The sequence below is a fragment of the Macrotis lagotis genome, chromosome 4 (assembly GCF_037893015.1).
Source record: "Macrotis lagotis isolate mMagLag1 chromosome 4, bilby.v1.9.chrom.fasta, whole genome shotgun sequence".
Taxonomy (NCBI): domain Eukaryota; kingdom Metazoa; phylum Chordata; class Mammalia; order Peramelemorphia; family Peramelidae; genus Macrotis; species Macrotis lagotis.
In genome coordinates this window covers 9433681-9447666 of record NC_133661.1, presented here as the reverse complement: position 1 = coordinate 9447666, position 13986 = coordinate 9433681, and the positions used below count along the sequence as shown (strand labels likewise).

General features: G+C 43.3%; 1 protein-coding gene across 3 annotated transcripts in view; it reads right to left on the bottom strand.

Annotated features, from left to right (window-relative positions):
* Window positions 1-13986, bottom strand: part of DHX32 (DEAH-box helicase 32 (putative)) — a 57743-nt gene that overhangs the window by 32020 nt on the left and 11737 nt on the right. For 2 of the 3 annotated variants that reach the window (XM_074232194.1, XM_074232195.1), the window contains exon 2: window positions 1684-2049. The exons of the other annotated variant lie outside the window; for it this stretch is intronic. In XM_074232194.1, coding sequence (XP_074088295.1) covers window positions 1684-1938 — 255 coding nt within the window. In that variant the 5' untranslated portion in view covers window positions 1939-2049. The remainder of the gene's footprint in view (window positions 1-1683; window positions 2050-13986) is intronic. 3 annotated transcript variants of the gene reach the window in all.

The following is a 13986-nucleotide window of genomic DNA, read 5'->3' as shown; positions in this document are numbered from 1 at the left end:
AAGTGTGGCTCATTGAGCAAGCAACTAAAAAAATAACACTAGAAACCTAACAAATTAGAACTTTCCTCTCTCAATTAAATATCAATTTGGAGATTCTGAAAATCAAAGAAGACATTAGCAAAATTGAAAGCAAAACCCCCCATCAATCAATCAATTAATTAATTCAGGAGCTTTTAAAAAATAAAAATCTTAAAAAAATTTGATTAGTTAATTTGATTTTTTAAAGTTAATTTTTTTAAAAAGAAGACCTGAGGCCTATCAATATTAGCTTTCTCAGCGAGTAGTTTCACTGAAATATGTATATAGAGACATTCTTGGATTTCCACAGCTGGCAAAAGTTCCAGCTTCAAATGGAATACATTCAGTATTTATTCAAACTAGAATTTTTATTCAGTATCTTTTTCTTTTAAGATATCATAGTGGGTATTGAATAATTTATGAGGAAGCATAAGACAGAGTGCTTCTTTCTATAGAATCTGTTACAGAGGAACAAGGCAGGTACACAAAACCAAGTATCTTTATCCATGGAGGTCAAAAAACCCTGTGAATCATCCTAGATTCCTCAGGCTCTCTCTCAACCCACATAGCCAAGCTGTTGCCAAGATCTGGGGAATCACCTTTTCATTATCTTCTGAAAAGAGTCCCTCCTCTCCTCTGACACTGTCACCACTTTGGTGGCATCTCCTCATTACCTCACGTCTCTCTCCAGCACATTCTCTGTTCAGCCTATAGTGATTTTCCTAAAATAGATCTGATCATGTCACCCCACCCTTGCTTCCTAAACTTTGGTGCCATTATCTTCAAGATCAATATAAAATACTTCAGTGTTCCAAGTCGTTCATAACTTAGCTTCTTCTTACTTTTCCAGTCTTCCTCTACCTTCTTCTGACAATACACTCTTTCATCCAGTGACTCTAGCCTCCTGCTTGTTCCAAGAATAATAGCCTCTATCTCTTGGCTCTGGGCACTTTTTCTGGCCATCCCTGGACCTGGAATACTTTCCCTGGTGTACTACAAGTACTGATTTTGCTAGCTTCCTTTAAGGCCCAGTTCTTTGACTGGAACCTTTCCCCAGCCCCTACAGATTCTAGGACCTCTGTTAATGATTCCCTATTTATCCTGGTATATAATTTGTTTTTTATTTAGCCGTCTGCATGTTGTCTAGTTGCAGACTGAAAACGCTAAGCCAGGGGCTCAACACGGTTCCCGGCCTGTGCCTGGGCCTTCCTGGGTCTTGACTGCTCTGACTGCTGGAAGTGAGTGGGGAGCCATAAACAAAGTGCTAGGAAAACGGAAGCTTAGCTTCTTCCACCGGCCAAATGAGGAAGGGGTTTTGGAAGACTGCAGGAGCAAGAGGTGGCATTTGACCGGAACCTTTAAAAATGAGCAAGATTTCAATTGGCAGAAGGAACAGAACAACTGGAAGGGTGATCTTAGAAGAGCAAGGGCTCCAGTTTGGCTCCTGGTCACTGGGGTGGGGCCAGGCCTTGAGAGTCCCACTGCAGAATTCCAGCCGTCCAGGCCTTTGAGAAGTACAAGGATGGGATCACCAAAATATCAAACAGGCCTGGATCTGGCAGCAGGTGCAAGGGGAGGCCGGAGACCAGTAGCAGAGGCCTGGGCCCATGGGGGTCAGGGCCAAAGGGGCCTTGCCTCCGCTGCCCCCTCCCCGGGCCCCCCTACCTGCGAGCTCTTGCCGCACTTGGCCTCGCCGGCCACCAGCACCACCTGGCTTTGAGTCAGGCCCTCCATGAAGGGGAACCTCTCCCTCCACACGGGCAGCCGCTCCCGTGCCCGCAGCAGCCCGTAGTAGCGCGAGGAGAAGGGCAGCCCGTCGAAGGGGTTCAGCTCCAGGCCGCGGCCGGGGCTCGGGTCCTCGCTTGGGGCCTCGCTGTCGCTCCAGTCCGGGGAGTCTGCCGGCCCGGGGCGGCCTGCCATGCCAGCTCATGGGGAGGGGGCGCCTCCCCGCCCCCCACTGAGGGTCCCTGGGCCGGCACTCACCTCCGCTGGGCCGCACGGCCGAGAACCTTCTGGACTCACTGCCGGGACCTGGAATTTCCAAAGGCGGGGCATGTGGCCTGGGTTTGGGGGGGCCTCTGCCACTCCTCCCCCTCCGCCCGCCCCGGGGGTGCCCCCAGCCCCCCTCCATCCTCCCGCCGCTCTCCCCCTGGCACCAGCGCCTACCCCAGGGCACGCCAGCCTGATTTATGCCCCGGCCCACCTGGGGCAAAAGCGAAGGCTGGAGGCCAGGGCAACGGCCTCGCCCTGCCCACTGCCCCGCAGCGCCGGGATCCGAACCCAGGTCCTCCCAGGCTGAAGTCCGCGCATCCTCTCCCCGTGCCCGCCACGGCCGTGGCCTCCTCCCGGGGCCCACCCCCCACCCTCCTTGACAACCTGCCACGCCAGTGACCGTGACCGTGACGGTGACCGGGGGCTGAGGCTGGAAGGGGAGGGGCTCGCGCTCCCTTGGAGTATGCCGAGGCGCGGGGTCCTGGCAGTGCCCCCACACCGAGTGCCGGTGCCACTCTGCCGCGGCTTCCTTTCCCATCTCGTTTCCACTTCTCCGCTGGCTGTCCGTCCGGCCGTCCGGTCCGGCTGCTCCGGACGGAGCCACTCTCCCTGGCTGCGGGCCTGCCCCAGGCTCCAGAGGCAGCTCCCGGGCTCTCTGGAGACACTATTCCACTGGCTCTGGGTGGCCAGGCAGCCTCCCCCACCTGCCATCCCTGCCCTGGGCGCCACCGGCCTTCTCTGGGACTGCTCCTCACTCACCTCCATGGTTCCGGGCTGTCTAGGCCTCCTGATGTCTGGAGCCACTTTCCTGACTTCTCTCCTCCCCCCTGCACTCTGCCCTCTTCCTCCCGAACCCCTGGCTCTCTCCAAAAGCCAACACAGCGCCCACTACCCTCTCAGGTGCTCCCCACACCCTAAGAGGGGCCTCAGAGGAAGGATAACACTGTCTGGTAGATCCCGCCCCTGCTGTCAAGCCCTCTACAGTTCCTTCCACTTGGGCAGGCCTTGCTGCTGGGACCTAGGAGTTTCCAAGTTTTGCTGGGAATGTAGATGCTGATCTCCACTTCTGTCCCTGGGAGTGCTGAGGTTCCCCAAGTCACATCACTTAGGCTTGCAATCCCCCTTCAACCTTGCCCTCCTCTGGTCCTGCAGGGACTCTGATCCCAGGCTCCTAAACTGCCCTCTGATCCCAACCTGCTGCCCTCCACCGCCCTCTTCTTCCAAACTGCTTCTCTGCTTTTCCAGGGACCTCTGGTCCCTCCAACCTTCCTGGTCCATCACCACTGCTCTCCCTTCCTCCTCTTGACCAGAGAACCAGTTCCAACACCTCAGAGTACTCTGCTCTTGAGTCACACTCCACTTCTTGTCCTAATCAATCCAAGCACTGCTAATCCTCCAATCAATATTTGTAGTATCTGCCTTCTCCATTATCACTGTAATGATAATAATAACAACAATAAAAATAATTGCTGCAAAGAACATCATCAATCAATAAATCTACATTAATTCAGTATGTCCTGTGTGCTAAGTACTGTACTGAACCCTAAAGCTTGCCTTCAAAGAACTTATGATCTAATAGGGGAAACAACATGCAAACAAATATGCATAAAAAAAGCCATACCTAGGATCAACAGAAAATCATTAATAGAGGGAAGACCTGGAATGAAGAGGGGCCGGGAATGGGGATTTAGTCAGGACTTGAAGGAAGCCAGGGAGGTCAGTGGAAAGCCGAGGCTGGCTCAGGACCCAGAGATGGTGCAGGTCACTGGATCAAAGAGCATGTGGAGGATGGAGTAAAGTATGAGAAGGAAGTCAGGCTATGAAGAGCTTTGCATGACAAACAGAGCATTTTGGTTTGGATTCTGGGAGGCCACTGGGACCACTAGCAGAACAGTGACAGGGTCAGACTCATGCTTTAGAAAAATCATTTTAATGACAATGCAAGATGACTAGGAGTGGAAAGAGGCTAGAGGCTTGAAGAGGCAGGTCCACCTGCAGCTTACGATAAGTCTTTGTTTTACAAATAGATAATTAATTTTTTAAATATTATCTCATTTGATTTTCACAACAACTCAAAGAGGTGGATGCTAAGATTATTCCCATCTTTCATACAGGAAAGGAAACTGAAAGAAAAGTTAAGAGACTTGCTCAGGGTCATAAAGTTAGCAAGTGTCTGAGACTGGATTTGAACTCAGGTCTTCCCGACCAATACTCTATATCCACTTTTCCATCTAGCTGCCTGTGAAGAAAATGAAGTGACTGTGTCCTTCAAATTCATGTTATCAAATCTTAACTAGGCCACCAGTGTTAGATAGTATTTCCAACAGAGTCTACATAACATTGCATCCAGCAACTGTTTCAAAATTTCTTCACTGTTTCTTCCAGGCTCCTAGCAGAGGAGGTTTCACTTCCCTTTCAAATGAGAAGACTGAAGTCCCCCTGCTACAGCTCCCTCATCTTTCTTAGTTCACACCTATGCCAGGGACACAAAGATAGACAAAAATAGTCTCTGGTTCTCAAGGAGCTCACTGTCTAATGAAAACAACTGAGTACATAATAAGCCAAAGATGGAAGGAAATCACAAAGGGAAAAATAGGAAGGAGATATGAAATGTTCTTCGATTGTTTTTCATTCTTAGTGATTCACATATTATCAAGGAATACTGTCCCAATGACTCAAGAAAGCCTGGCTAAAGTTACAAAGTCTCTGGCAAGGCACTGCAGAAATAGAAACAGGAAATTTTTTCATTCCTGTTATCTGTTGAAGGTAAATTGCTGAGTGAATAACTGACTGAGAAAGATCTATACTAGTAATAAAAAACTCAGTTTTTTGTTTTTTTTGCAAGGCAAATGGGGTTAAGTGGCTTGCCCAAGGCCACACGGCTAGGCAATTATTAAGTGTCTGAGACCGGATTTGAACCCAGGTACTCCTGACTCCAAGGCCAGTGCTTTATCCACTACACCACCTAGCTGCCCCCTTGTTTTTATTTTTTTAAATATGGGAATGAATGGTCAGGAATGCAGGGCACCTAATAAGGGACAGTAAGAATGTTTTTGCAAATCTAAGCAAAGAGGTTTTTAACTAGAAAAGGCAGAAGGGAGGAGGAAGAAAACTATCATTGAATAATCATGAAACCAGACTCCAAAGAAGGGAGCTGTAGTGTATGAGAGGATGAAGAATATCAGTAGAGATGCCCACAAATTCACTGAAGTGGGAAAAAAAATCCAATAAAGGAGAAAGGAGCACAAACTCAAGTTTTTGAATGCTTTCTCTCTCTCTCTCTCTGTCTTTATATATATATACACACATATATATATATACATATATATATATACACATACATGGTTTTTTTTGCAAGGCAATGAGTTAAGTGACTTGCCCAAGGTCACACAGCTAGGTACTTATTAAGTGTCTGAGGTCAGATTTTGAACTCAGGTTCTCTTGACTCTAGGGTCAGTGTTCTATCCACTGCACCACCTAGCTGTCCAAAACTCAAGTTCTTAGACATTTATAGACAAAGACACAAGTCTAGCATGATAAACTAAAGGTCCTAATATAAAGAAGCAAGTTTTGACATCTAAGTTATCTCTTAACTTTGAGATGAGTGGAATGAAGTTCATGGAGAGCAGCGCTCTGCCTGGGGATGGCTTATTGAAATGAAATCCAATAGAAAGGAGTTGTATTGATTAGAACCATATATTAAGTAGGTATTTGCAAATTCACCACATGAAATAAATTAATTTTGGAAATTTAATGAATGAAATTGAGTCTGTAAAATTATTGTAATTATGTAATTACTATTTCTGGTAAAATGCTGTCCAGAAATAGCAAGTCTATCCATTGGAGAGACATGATGTGCTTATTTCTGCAATAATAAAGATCTTGCTAGATTTTTTTTTAAAGAATTCCTATAGTCATGTAAAGAAATCTAGGAACAGAAAGGAACTAGTGGGAGATTACACTAGAGTGAAGATCAATGGAAGGGGGCGGCTAGGTGGTGTAGTGGATAGAGCACCCGTCCTGGAGTCAGGAGGACCTGAGTTCAAATCCGACCTCAGACACTTAATAATGACCTAGCTGTGTGGCCTTGGGCAAACCACTTAACTCCATTTGCCTTGCAAATACCTAAAAAACAAAACAAAACAAAAGATCAATGGGGGGAGAAACAAGTACTTTTGTTGCTGGAGAATGCCACAGTCTTGGAATTTGAGAAAGACATCACAAATTAGAGTAACTACAATTAATTCTTTTGGACAGCATCATTAGATTAGTAGATACAGTTTATCTATTATCTATACTATCTATTAGCAAAATTCAAGATGGTGAAGGTAAGCCAAGATTGAAGCTCCTCTTTAAAACATTTGGGCACTTCAAACTCAACAAGTCAATAGTATAATAGAACAAGCAAAAAGCTAACAGTATTTCAGCCTGTGTAACTCAAATAAGTCTAAAGAATTGCACTGGAGAAGTAGTATGAAGGATATCACTGGAGAGCAATGTGGCCAGGCTAGAAGTTACCATCATCACCATCATCTGCCTTGTGGGAGTGTTATAAGGATCAAAGGAGATGATTTAACTTCAAATTTGGTTACTTACAGAGATGTGTACTCTGGTTATTCTTTGGCTATGGAACTCATAATAAAAAGAAAAATCAAAATGGTCTCAATCCTAGATGGCTCTATCTGACTTTAGCAGAAACCAAATAAATGATGGAGGAAAACAGGTAGAGAGTATTCAGAATTACACATAGAGAGATAAACCATCTCTAAATACTATTTTCACTGTAAGAAGTCACAATTCTTGTCTACTAGCCAACAAGCTGGAGGACCTTGTATGTCTAACATACTGGTAGATAGACAAAGTCAGGGGGAATAGTTAATTGATAATAGATTTTGGTAGACAGGGACCCAAACCTAACAAAGGCAAATTGGTTTGGGGAAAAAGTACAGTTTTACAACTGGATTCAAGACTTTCTGACGATAAGCAGATGGAACAGGGCTAGATACTATGTGAAAGTTCTGGAGGTGTTCAGGGTGAACTGAAATCTCAAACTAAGTTGCCAAATTAATCTTTCTAAAGCCCCAGGAAGAGCATATAGTTCTGCTGTCCAAGTTCCACACTTCATATAATCCCTAGGACAGAAGGTCTTTAACCCTTTGTGGACCACTGCTCTCCCTTGCTGTCTGGTGAAATCTGAGGAATTCTTCTCAGAAACAGGCTTTTAAATGCATGAATTAAAATAATTAGGACTAAATAATTTATCTTACACACTTGCCATTGCCAAGAACTGTAGCAAGGAAACTAAAAATTAATTGACATGGTTAGCAAAATATTAAAAAAAAAAAGCCAAACCAAACAAATTTCACAGACTCCAGGTTAAGGACCCCTGGTTTAGAATGAATACAAGCTGCAGCTCAGCATCTAAAAAAAGCCTTAAGAATCTGGCCCCCATCTCCCTCCCTTCATGGCTCCTTTCCTGCTGCTCTCTGAATTTGGCAGTCCTTTTCCCTCCTTGGTGCCTTTGCCTAGACCTGGAATTTTCTCCCTTGTCTTAGAATCTTGAGCCTCCTTTCAGGCTCAGCTCAGCTCAGCTCAGGTTTCTTGACCCAGGTGAAACATCCCTACCTATGTTTCTAGTGTTGTCTCTCCTTCTCTCAAATTATCTTGGATCTACATTTCTGGATACATTGAACCTCCTTCAGGGTATGGTCTGGGCCACTTTGTCATATATATATAATTTAATTTTATTTATTTAATATTTATTCTCATTTTGTACAAATTTTTTTATATATTAATAAAATATTCCTGTTTAAGAGTAAACAAAATACCCCCTCCCCCCAAAAATATAGACTTGCTTGAGTGATAAAGGGGAGAGAAAAAATTAAAATAAAAAAAATAGTAATAATCGTAGGTATGGCCAGGTGGCCCAGTGGACGGAGAACCAGCACCGGAGCCCACATCCAGCCCCATACACCCAACAATCACCCAGCTGTGTGACATGTAAGCCACCCCAACCCCATTGCCCTGCATAAAACAAAAAAAGATAAAAAAGACCCAAAATAAAATAAAATAGTAATAATAGTAGGGGCAGCTGGGTGGCGGACAGAGCACTGGCCCTTGAGCCAGGAGCACCCGGGTCCAAATCCGGCCTCAGATACCCAACGATCATCCTGCTATGTGGCCCCAGGCAGGCCACCCAGCCCCACTTGCCCTGCATCCCCCCAAATAATAATAATAATAATAATAATAATAATAATAATAATAATAATAATAATAATAATAAAAATGTGCTTCAGTCTGTGTTCCAACACCACCAACTCTGTCGCGGGTGGATCACATTCTTTATGGTAAGTCCATCACAAAAGTTAATTCCATATTTTTCTACCATTGCCATTGCTGATCACAGCTCCCTCCTTTGGTATTTCTCCACTATCATGTACTATATTTTCTCTCTCCTTTCACTCTGACTCTGCTGTAGGGTCGCTGAGTGGCGCAGCAGACAGATCCCTGGCCCTGGGGCCAAGAGGGCCCGAGCCCCCCACCCCCACCCCTTAGGCCCAGCATCCACCTGGCCCTATGGTCCCGGACAGGCCATCCAATCCCAGCCCCTTGCAAGAAGTAAAAAAGAAAATGTGTTATATCTGACCACTCTTTCCCCATGGCCCATCCTCTCCTCCATCACTCACATCCCCCTGTCCCCCACTTCTTACTCCAGATGTCTATACCCCATTGAGTATATATGCTGTTTCCTCTTGTAGCCACCTCTAATGAGAGCAAAGGTTCCCTCATTCCCCCTTATCTTTCCCCCTTCTCTATCATTGCAACAGCTCATTTTAATAAGGAAATATCTTATTATATGAAATATCTTGGCCTATTCCCCCTCTCCTTTATTTTTTCTTTGACTTGGGAGTTCTGGAACTTGGCTATAATATTCCTAGGGGTTGGTTTTTTGGGCTCTCTTTCTCAGGGGGATTGGTGGGTTCTCTCCATTTCTATTTTGCCCTCTACTTCTAGAATATCAGGGCAATTTTCCTGTAGTAATTCTTTTGTTTTTTTCAATGAGATGTTTCACATTTTCTTCTAATTTTTCATTCTTTTGGTCTTAAGTATTCAGTCCTGATTTCTCATAAATTCATCAATCTCCCTGAGTTCTATTCTTTGTCTGAAGGATTTATTTTCCTCAGAGAGCTTTCTTATCTCTTTTTCCATCTGGCCAATTCTGCTTTTTAAAGCACTCTTCTCCTGGATAACTTTTTGAACTGTTTTATCCATTTGACCTAAGCTGGTTTTTAGCATGCTATTTTCTTCAGCATTTTTTTTGGTATTTCCTTGACTAGGCTGCTGACTTCATTTTCATATTTTTCCTCTAACTCCCTTATTTGATTTTCAAAGTCTTTTTTGAGCTCTGTCATAGCCTGAGCCCAATTTCTGTTTTTCTTGGAGTCTTTAGATGCAGGAGCTTGTGCTTCCTCATCTTCAGACTGAGTGTTTTGATGCTTCTTGGGCTCACAGGCAAAATATTTCTCAATGGTGTTCCTGTTTTTTCTCTGCTTGCTCATTTTCCCAGCCTGAGCCTGGTTTTGAGGTGCTTCCTGAGCTTTTCAGACACTCCCACACAGGTCTCAGTGTGTGAGGCTCTGTCCTCCCTCCTAGTCTGTGAATGAGCATTATGTGCCCCCCTCTGCCATGGGGCTGATGGGGGGGGCTGCTGTTCTATGGGGGGCCTAGACTGAGATTAGGATCTAAATGTGGTCAGAACCCCAGAGTCCTGTTCCAGGGGCAGAGGACAGAGCTAGGCAGTCTCTCTCTTCATTCCCCTCCCTAGGTTCAATAGGCTCATGCCCTAGGGGCTCTTGCTTACCTTCTCCACCTGCTTCTGTTTCCTGTATCTGGACTGCCTTGGCCATGCTACTGGCTGTGTGCCCTGAGGGCTGGACTTCATGTGCTCTCTCTGGCAGAAGTTCCCCCCCCACTGTTCCCCCAGGTTGTGCTGCATGCTGCCCGGGGCCTAGGTCAGGAAACTCCCCCACTGTTGTGAGCCGGGGCTCCCAGTGCCTTGGGACTGCCTCCGGGAGGCTGAAGTTCTTTTGCTCTGGTGAGCTGCCCCTCCAACCCCGGGGAACAGAGCCTTTCTGCTATTTTCCAGGTTACCTTGAGTGGGAGAACTGCCTCACTGGGTCCCCTCTGAGGGTTCTGTCTCTCGAAAATTTAGTTAGATTCCTTAGTTTCGAAGTTTTATGAGAGAGCACCTAAGACAGGATCCTCTCGTCGCCATCTTGGCTCCACCTCCCCCACTTTGTTCTGTCTTGTGGGATTCACTGCCCCGAATAAATGCGGAGTGCTTCTCGGCCTCCAGTGGAATGGTTCTGGATAGGGTAGATGCTTGCAAGAGCACATGTAGATGAAAAATAACAAAGCAAAGGGGAAAAAAAATCACTCTATTTCCAGAGTGATCTCTCTTGATTCTCTGACAGCAGAATGTACTCTAATATCTCAAGTGGGCAGACTGAAGACCAGCTGGACTAGACTAAATACTGAAACACAAAATCTGGCCTGAAAGTACTGAAGGATTAAGTGATAAGACATGAGAAAGAGGACAAAGGAAAGGTGAGAAAGAGAAAAAAAACCATGGTAGATATTAGGCAAAGGCCACAGAAATGGCCTGTGATTTTACTGGACTCCCCCCTACAACCTACAATCTGAGAGAGTGGCCTGAGAGCACCAAGAAGTGAGAGATTGCCCGGCCACACAGTCATTCTGTTCAGAGAGGCCCTGACCCAGGGTCTTCCTGGCATTTGCTGGACACTGTGCCACAGGGTGCAGAATGTTAACTGATAACATTAAACAAAGAAAATATTAAATTTACTGACTCATTGAGCTCCATATTAATCCTTAGATAAAACTAATGAGAATGGTTTACAAAAGTTTCAAAGGCAGCCTTGATGAAAAACTAAGAAAGGCACAGGCAGATTTCCCATTTTCAATCTCTTATCTTCAGTCAGGCTGAGAGGTCCTGCTGTTTCTTGCTTGAATACACACAAACAAATCTATTTTAATAATTTGATTTCACAAAGCAAAATTCAATCATAGTTTCTTTTCCAACAAAATGTTTTCTCAAGCACATATTAAAGTTATAGAGGAGCCCTTGGCAGAAAGAACCAGAGATAACTGTTCAACAGTCTTCTGACTCCCAGTATTCAGTAAGGCGATGACCAAGGTGATGACCAAGAAGAGTTGAAATGGAAGAGGTTTCTTAAGAGATGATGATGTCTTCCAGATGTTTGCAATTAAGAGCATTTATTGTACCAAGCCCCAGAATTCCACAAGATCACTTCAATGAGACCTAGGACAAGTCACAAGAAACAGGCCTAATAAGTCACATGGGAAAGATAAAAGGTAAGAGACTATTGTCCAGAATATGATGTGCAAGCAGATGGACTGCTCATTTAGTTAGTCTATCAGTTCATGTAATGGAGACAGGGACTAAACCAGAATGAAATAGGAAGGCAATGAGTTGTATTGCATTAGGAAAACTGCCCAAAGCTTTCAATGATCCTAAGTTGTTCCCCAATACTTCTTCCTTTAAAAATCTATATTCTTCTGGTACTGCTACAAGTCTAGAATACCTGTCTCTGAGAGAACAAAATTGGGCTCACCCCAAAGGCAAGGACAAGGTGAACAGCTAACATAGGGGGCCTAAAATCACTTGTGTGTAAAAACTGGATCAGGAAATTTCTAACTAGGAAAAGAGTTGATCTGGTCACACAGCAAAAACATAGCTTGAGGGCTACCCTGGTAGCCAAAGATCCTGAGGCTTTTCAGACACATTCAGTAAATACCATGCCCCAGGAATATGGATAGGGATGAAAAGGTACAGCAAACTACAACTGGAAAGGATGTCCATGGTGATGAAATCATGGATCCATTTTAATATTGAGAGTGACTGTTCTATCTAGATGAATCCCTGGATTAGAAAGGCCCATTTCATCAGTTCCATTTTTTTTTATTAATGGAAACCAATAAAAGTATTTTCTGTTTTGCTTTTGAATTGCTAAGTAACACCTCTGAAAAGGTCTACTTTAAATGAAACTGAATTAATCAAGTATCCAAATTACAAAAACATTCATTATTAATTCTTATCCTAGATTGGCATCTAGTACACAATGGATAATTAATAATATAACATCAAAATTCAGAAAAAACCTTCATCAATTCACAGGCAAGTATATTATTAATTTCTAAATTCTGGTGTTCTGTATAAAGAGATTTCCCAATTGGAAGCAATTGTTCAAATATAATAATCACATACCCTCTAGCAAAACAAGTCCTTTGCAATTTCAGAATTTTGTTAAGAGCTGCAAACTTTGAACAAATAAGTTGCTCACTATTTCTCTAAAATCTTTGTTTTTCACTGCATAATGTCTATTTGAAAGTTTGGTTAAAAGTTTGTTTACAGAGTACAAATAAATATTAATTTGGTTTGTTTACATAGTTGAAGTAGATGTCTCCAGTTAACTTGTGAGGGCTCATGAAAAGATTCTGTCTATACTATAAATATTTTTAACGTCTCTCAAATAAAACCAAGACACTTATTCATGTTCTGAACACATAAAAATGGAAAAGCGGGCAATAAAAAAGAGAGTGCTTGTTTTTTTGACATAATTGTAACTGGAGAGACAGTATGGCTGACTGGGGAAGAGACCCTGCTTTGGAGTTAGAAAGACCTAGTACAGATTCTGCCTCTGACATATACTAGTGTATTATTATAGGCCTCAGATCTTTAAAATCCTGGAGTTTACTACACCTGACCAAATCTCTGGTTCCAATTTTTCAAAAAAGTATTAATAATGACTGTCAGTTTTGAAGTAATAACATGTTAGTTTCATTCCTGTTGCAAACAGGATAATGAAGTATAAATTTTAAGGCCTATATTAGAGTCATTGTCCTCCACAGTTTTTGGACACATCTCATCTGATCCCTCATTTTAGCTTTGATAGATCTAGGCATCCTTCAGGTGCACAAAAGGTAGCAGCATTCCCACTTTAAGATTAGAAAACTAAGGTCCTGAAGGACTGAGTGATTTGACTGTCACAAAGCTGACTCATTCTGCTGTTATTAAGCTAACTCTCCTTAGAAAAGGTTAAGAAAATGGTAGTTGCCTTGAATGTGTTTTAGAAATATATAACAGGATCCTAATAAACCAAGGGAGATGTAGCAATGTTGAATTTCTTTGCAAGAATCAATCAACAATACTTAGTACTACAACGAGTGTTTCTGCAAATCTCATTAGAATGATCAGATCAATGTATTTGAAAGAGAAGTAAACAATACAAGAAAGCAGAGTATAAATGAGTTACCTAGTGGGCAGACTAGAACAGTAGAAAGAGATCAAAAGATCAGTTAACAATGGTGTGGGGGGGGGGGGGGGCTGAAGGAAGCAGCTATGAACTGTGGATAGGGAGACAGGGGATCTGTTGGACAGTGGCTAGCTCAATAAGCTTCAAATCTGGGACCTCAATTCTGTCACACAGACCATCTCTTGTACCAAACAGTGAAAACTATGTCAAAAAAAATCTAAACACGAGTTGTTTGAAAATTTATGTCTCATTCTGTACCTCTGGTCAATCCTTTCTCTGATATAATAAAATATTACTCATCACCAGTCTTTTGGACTGACAATCCCAAAACTGTGGTCATGGCAATAATCAAGTTTCTTAAATCTTTCATGATTTGTCTTGATAAACAATATAGTCATTATATAAACTTTTCTCTTGGTTCTGCTCATTAGTTCATTCATACAAGTCCTTCAAATTTACCTGAATCTGTCCCTTTAGTCTTTTCTTAAGGTAAATAACATTAAAGTACATTAAACACAATCATTTGTTCAGTCATTTTCCAATTGATGGACAACTAGTTGCTACACTAAAGAGTGTTGGTATAATTATTTTTGTACATTTTGGTCCTTTCCCCTCTTTG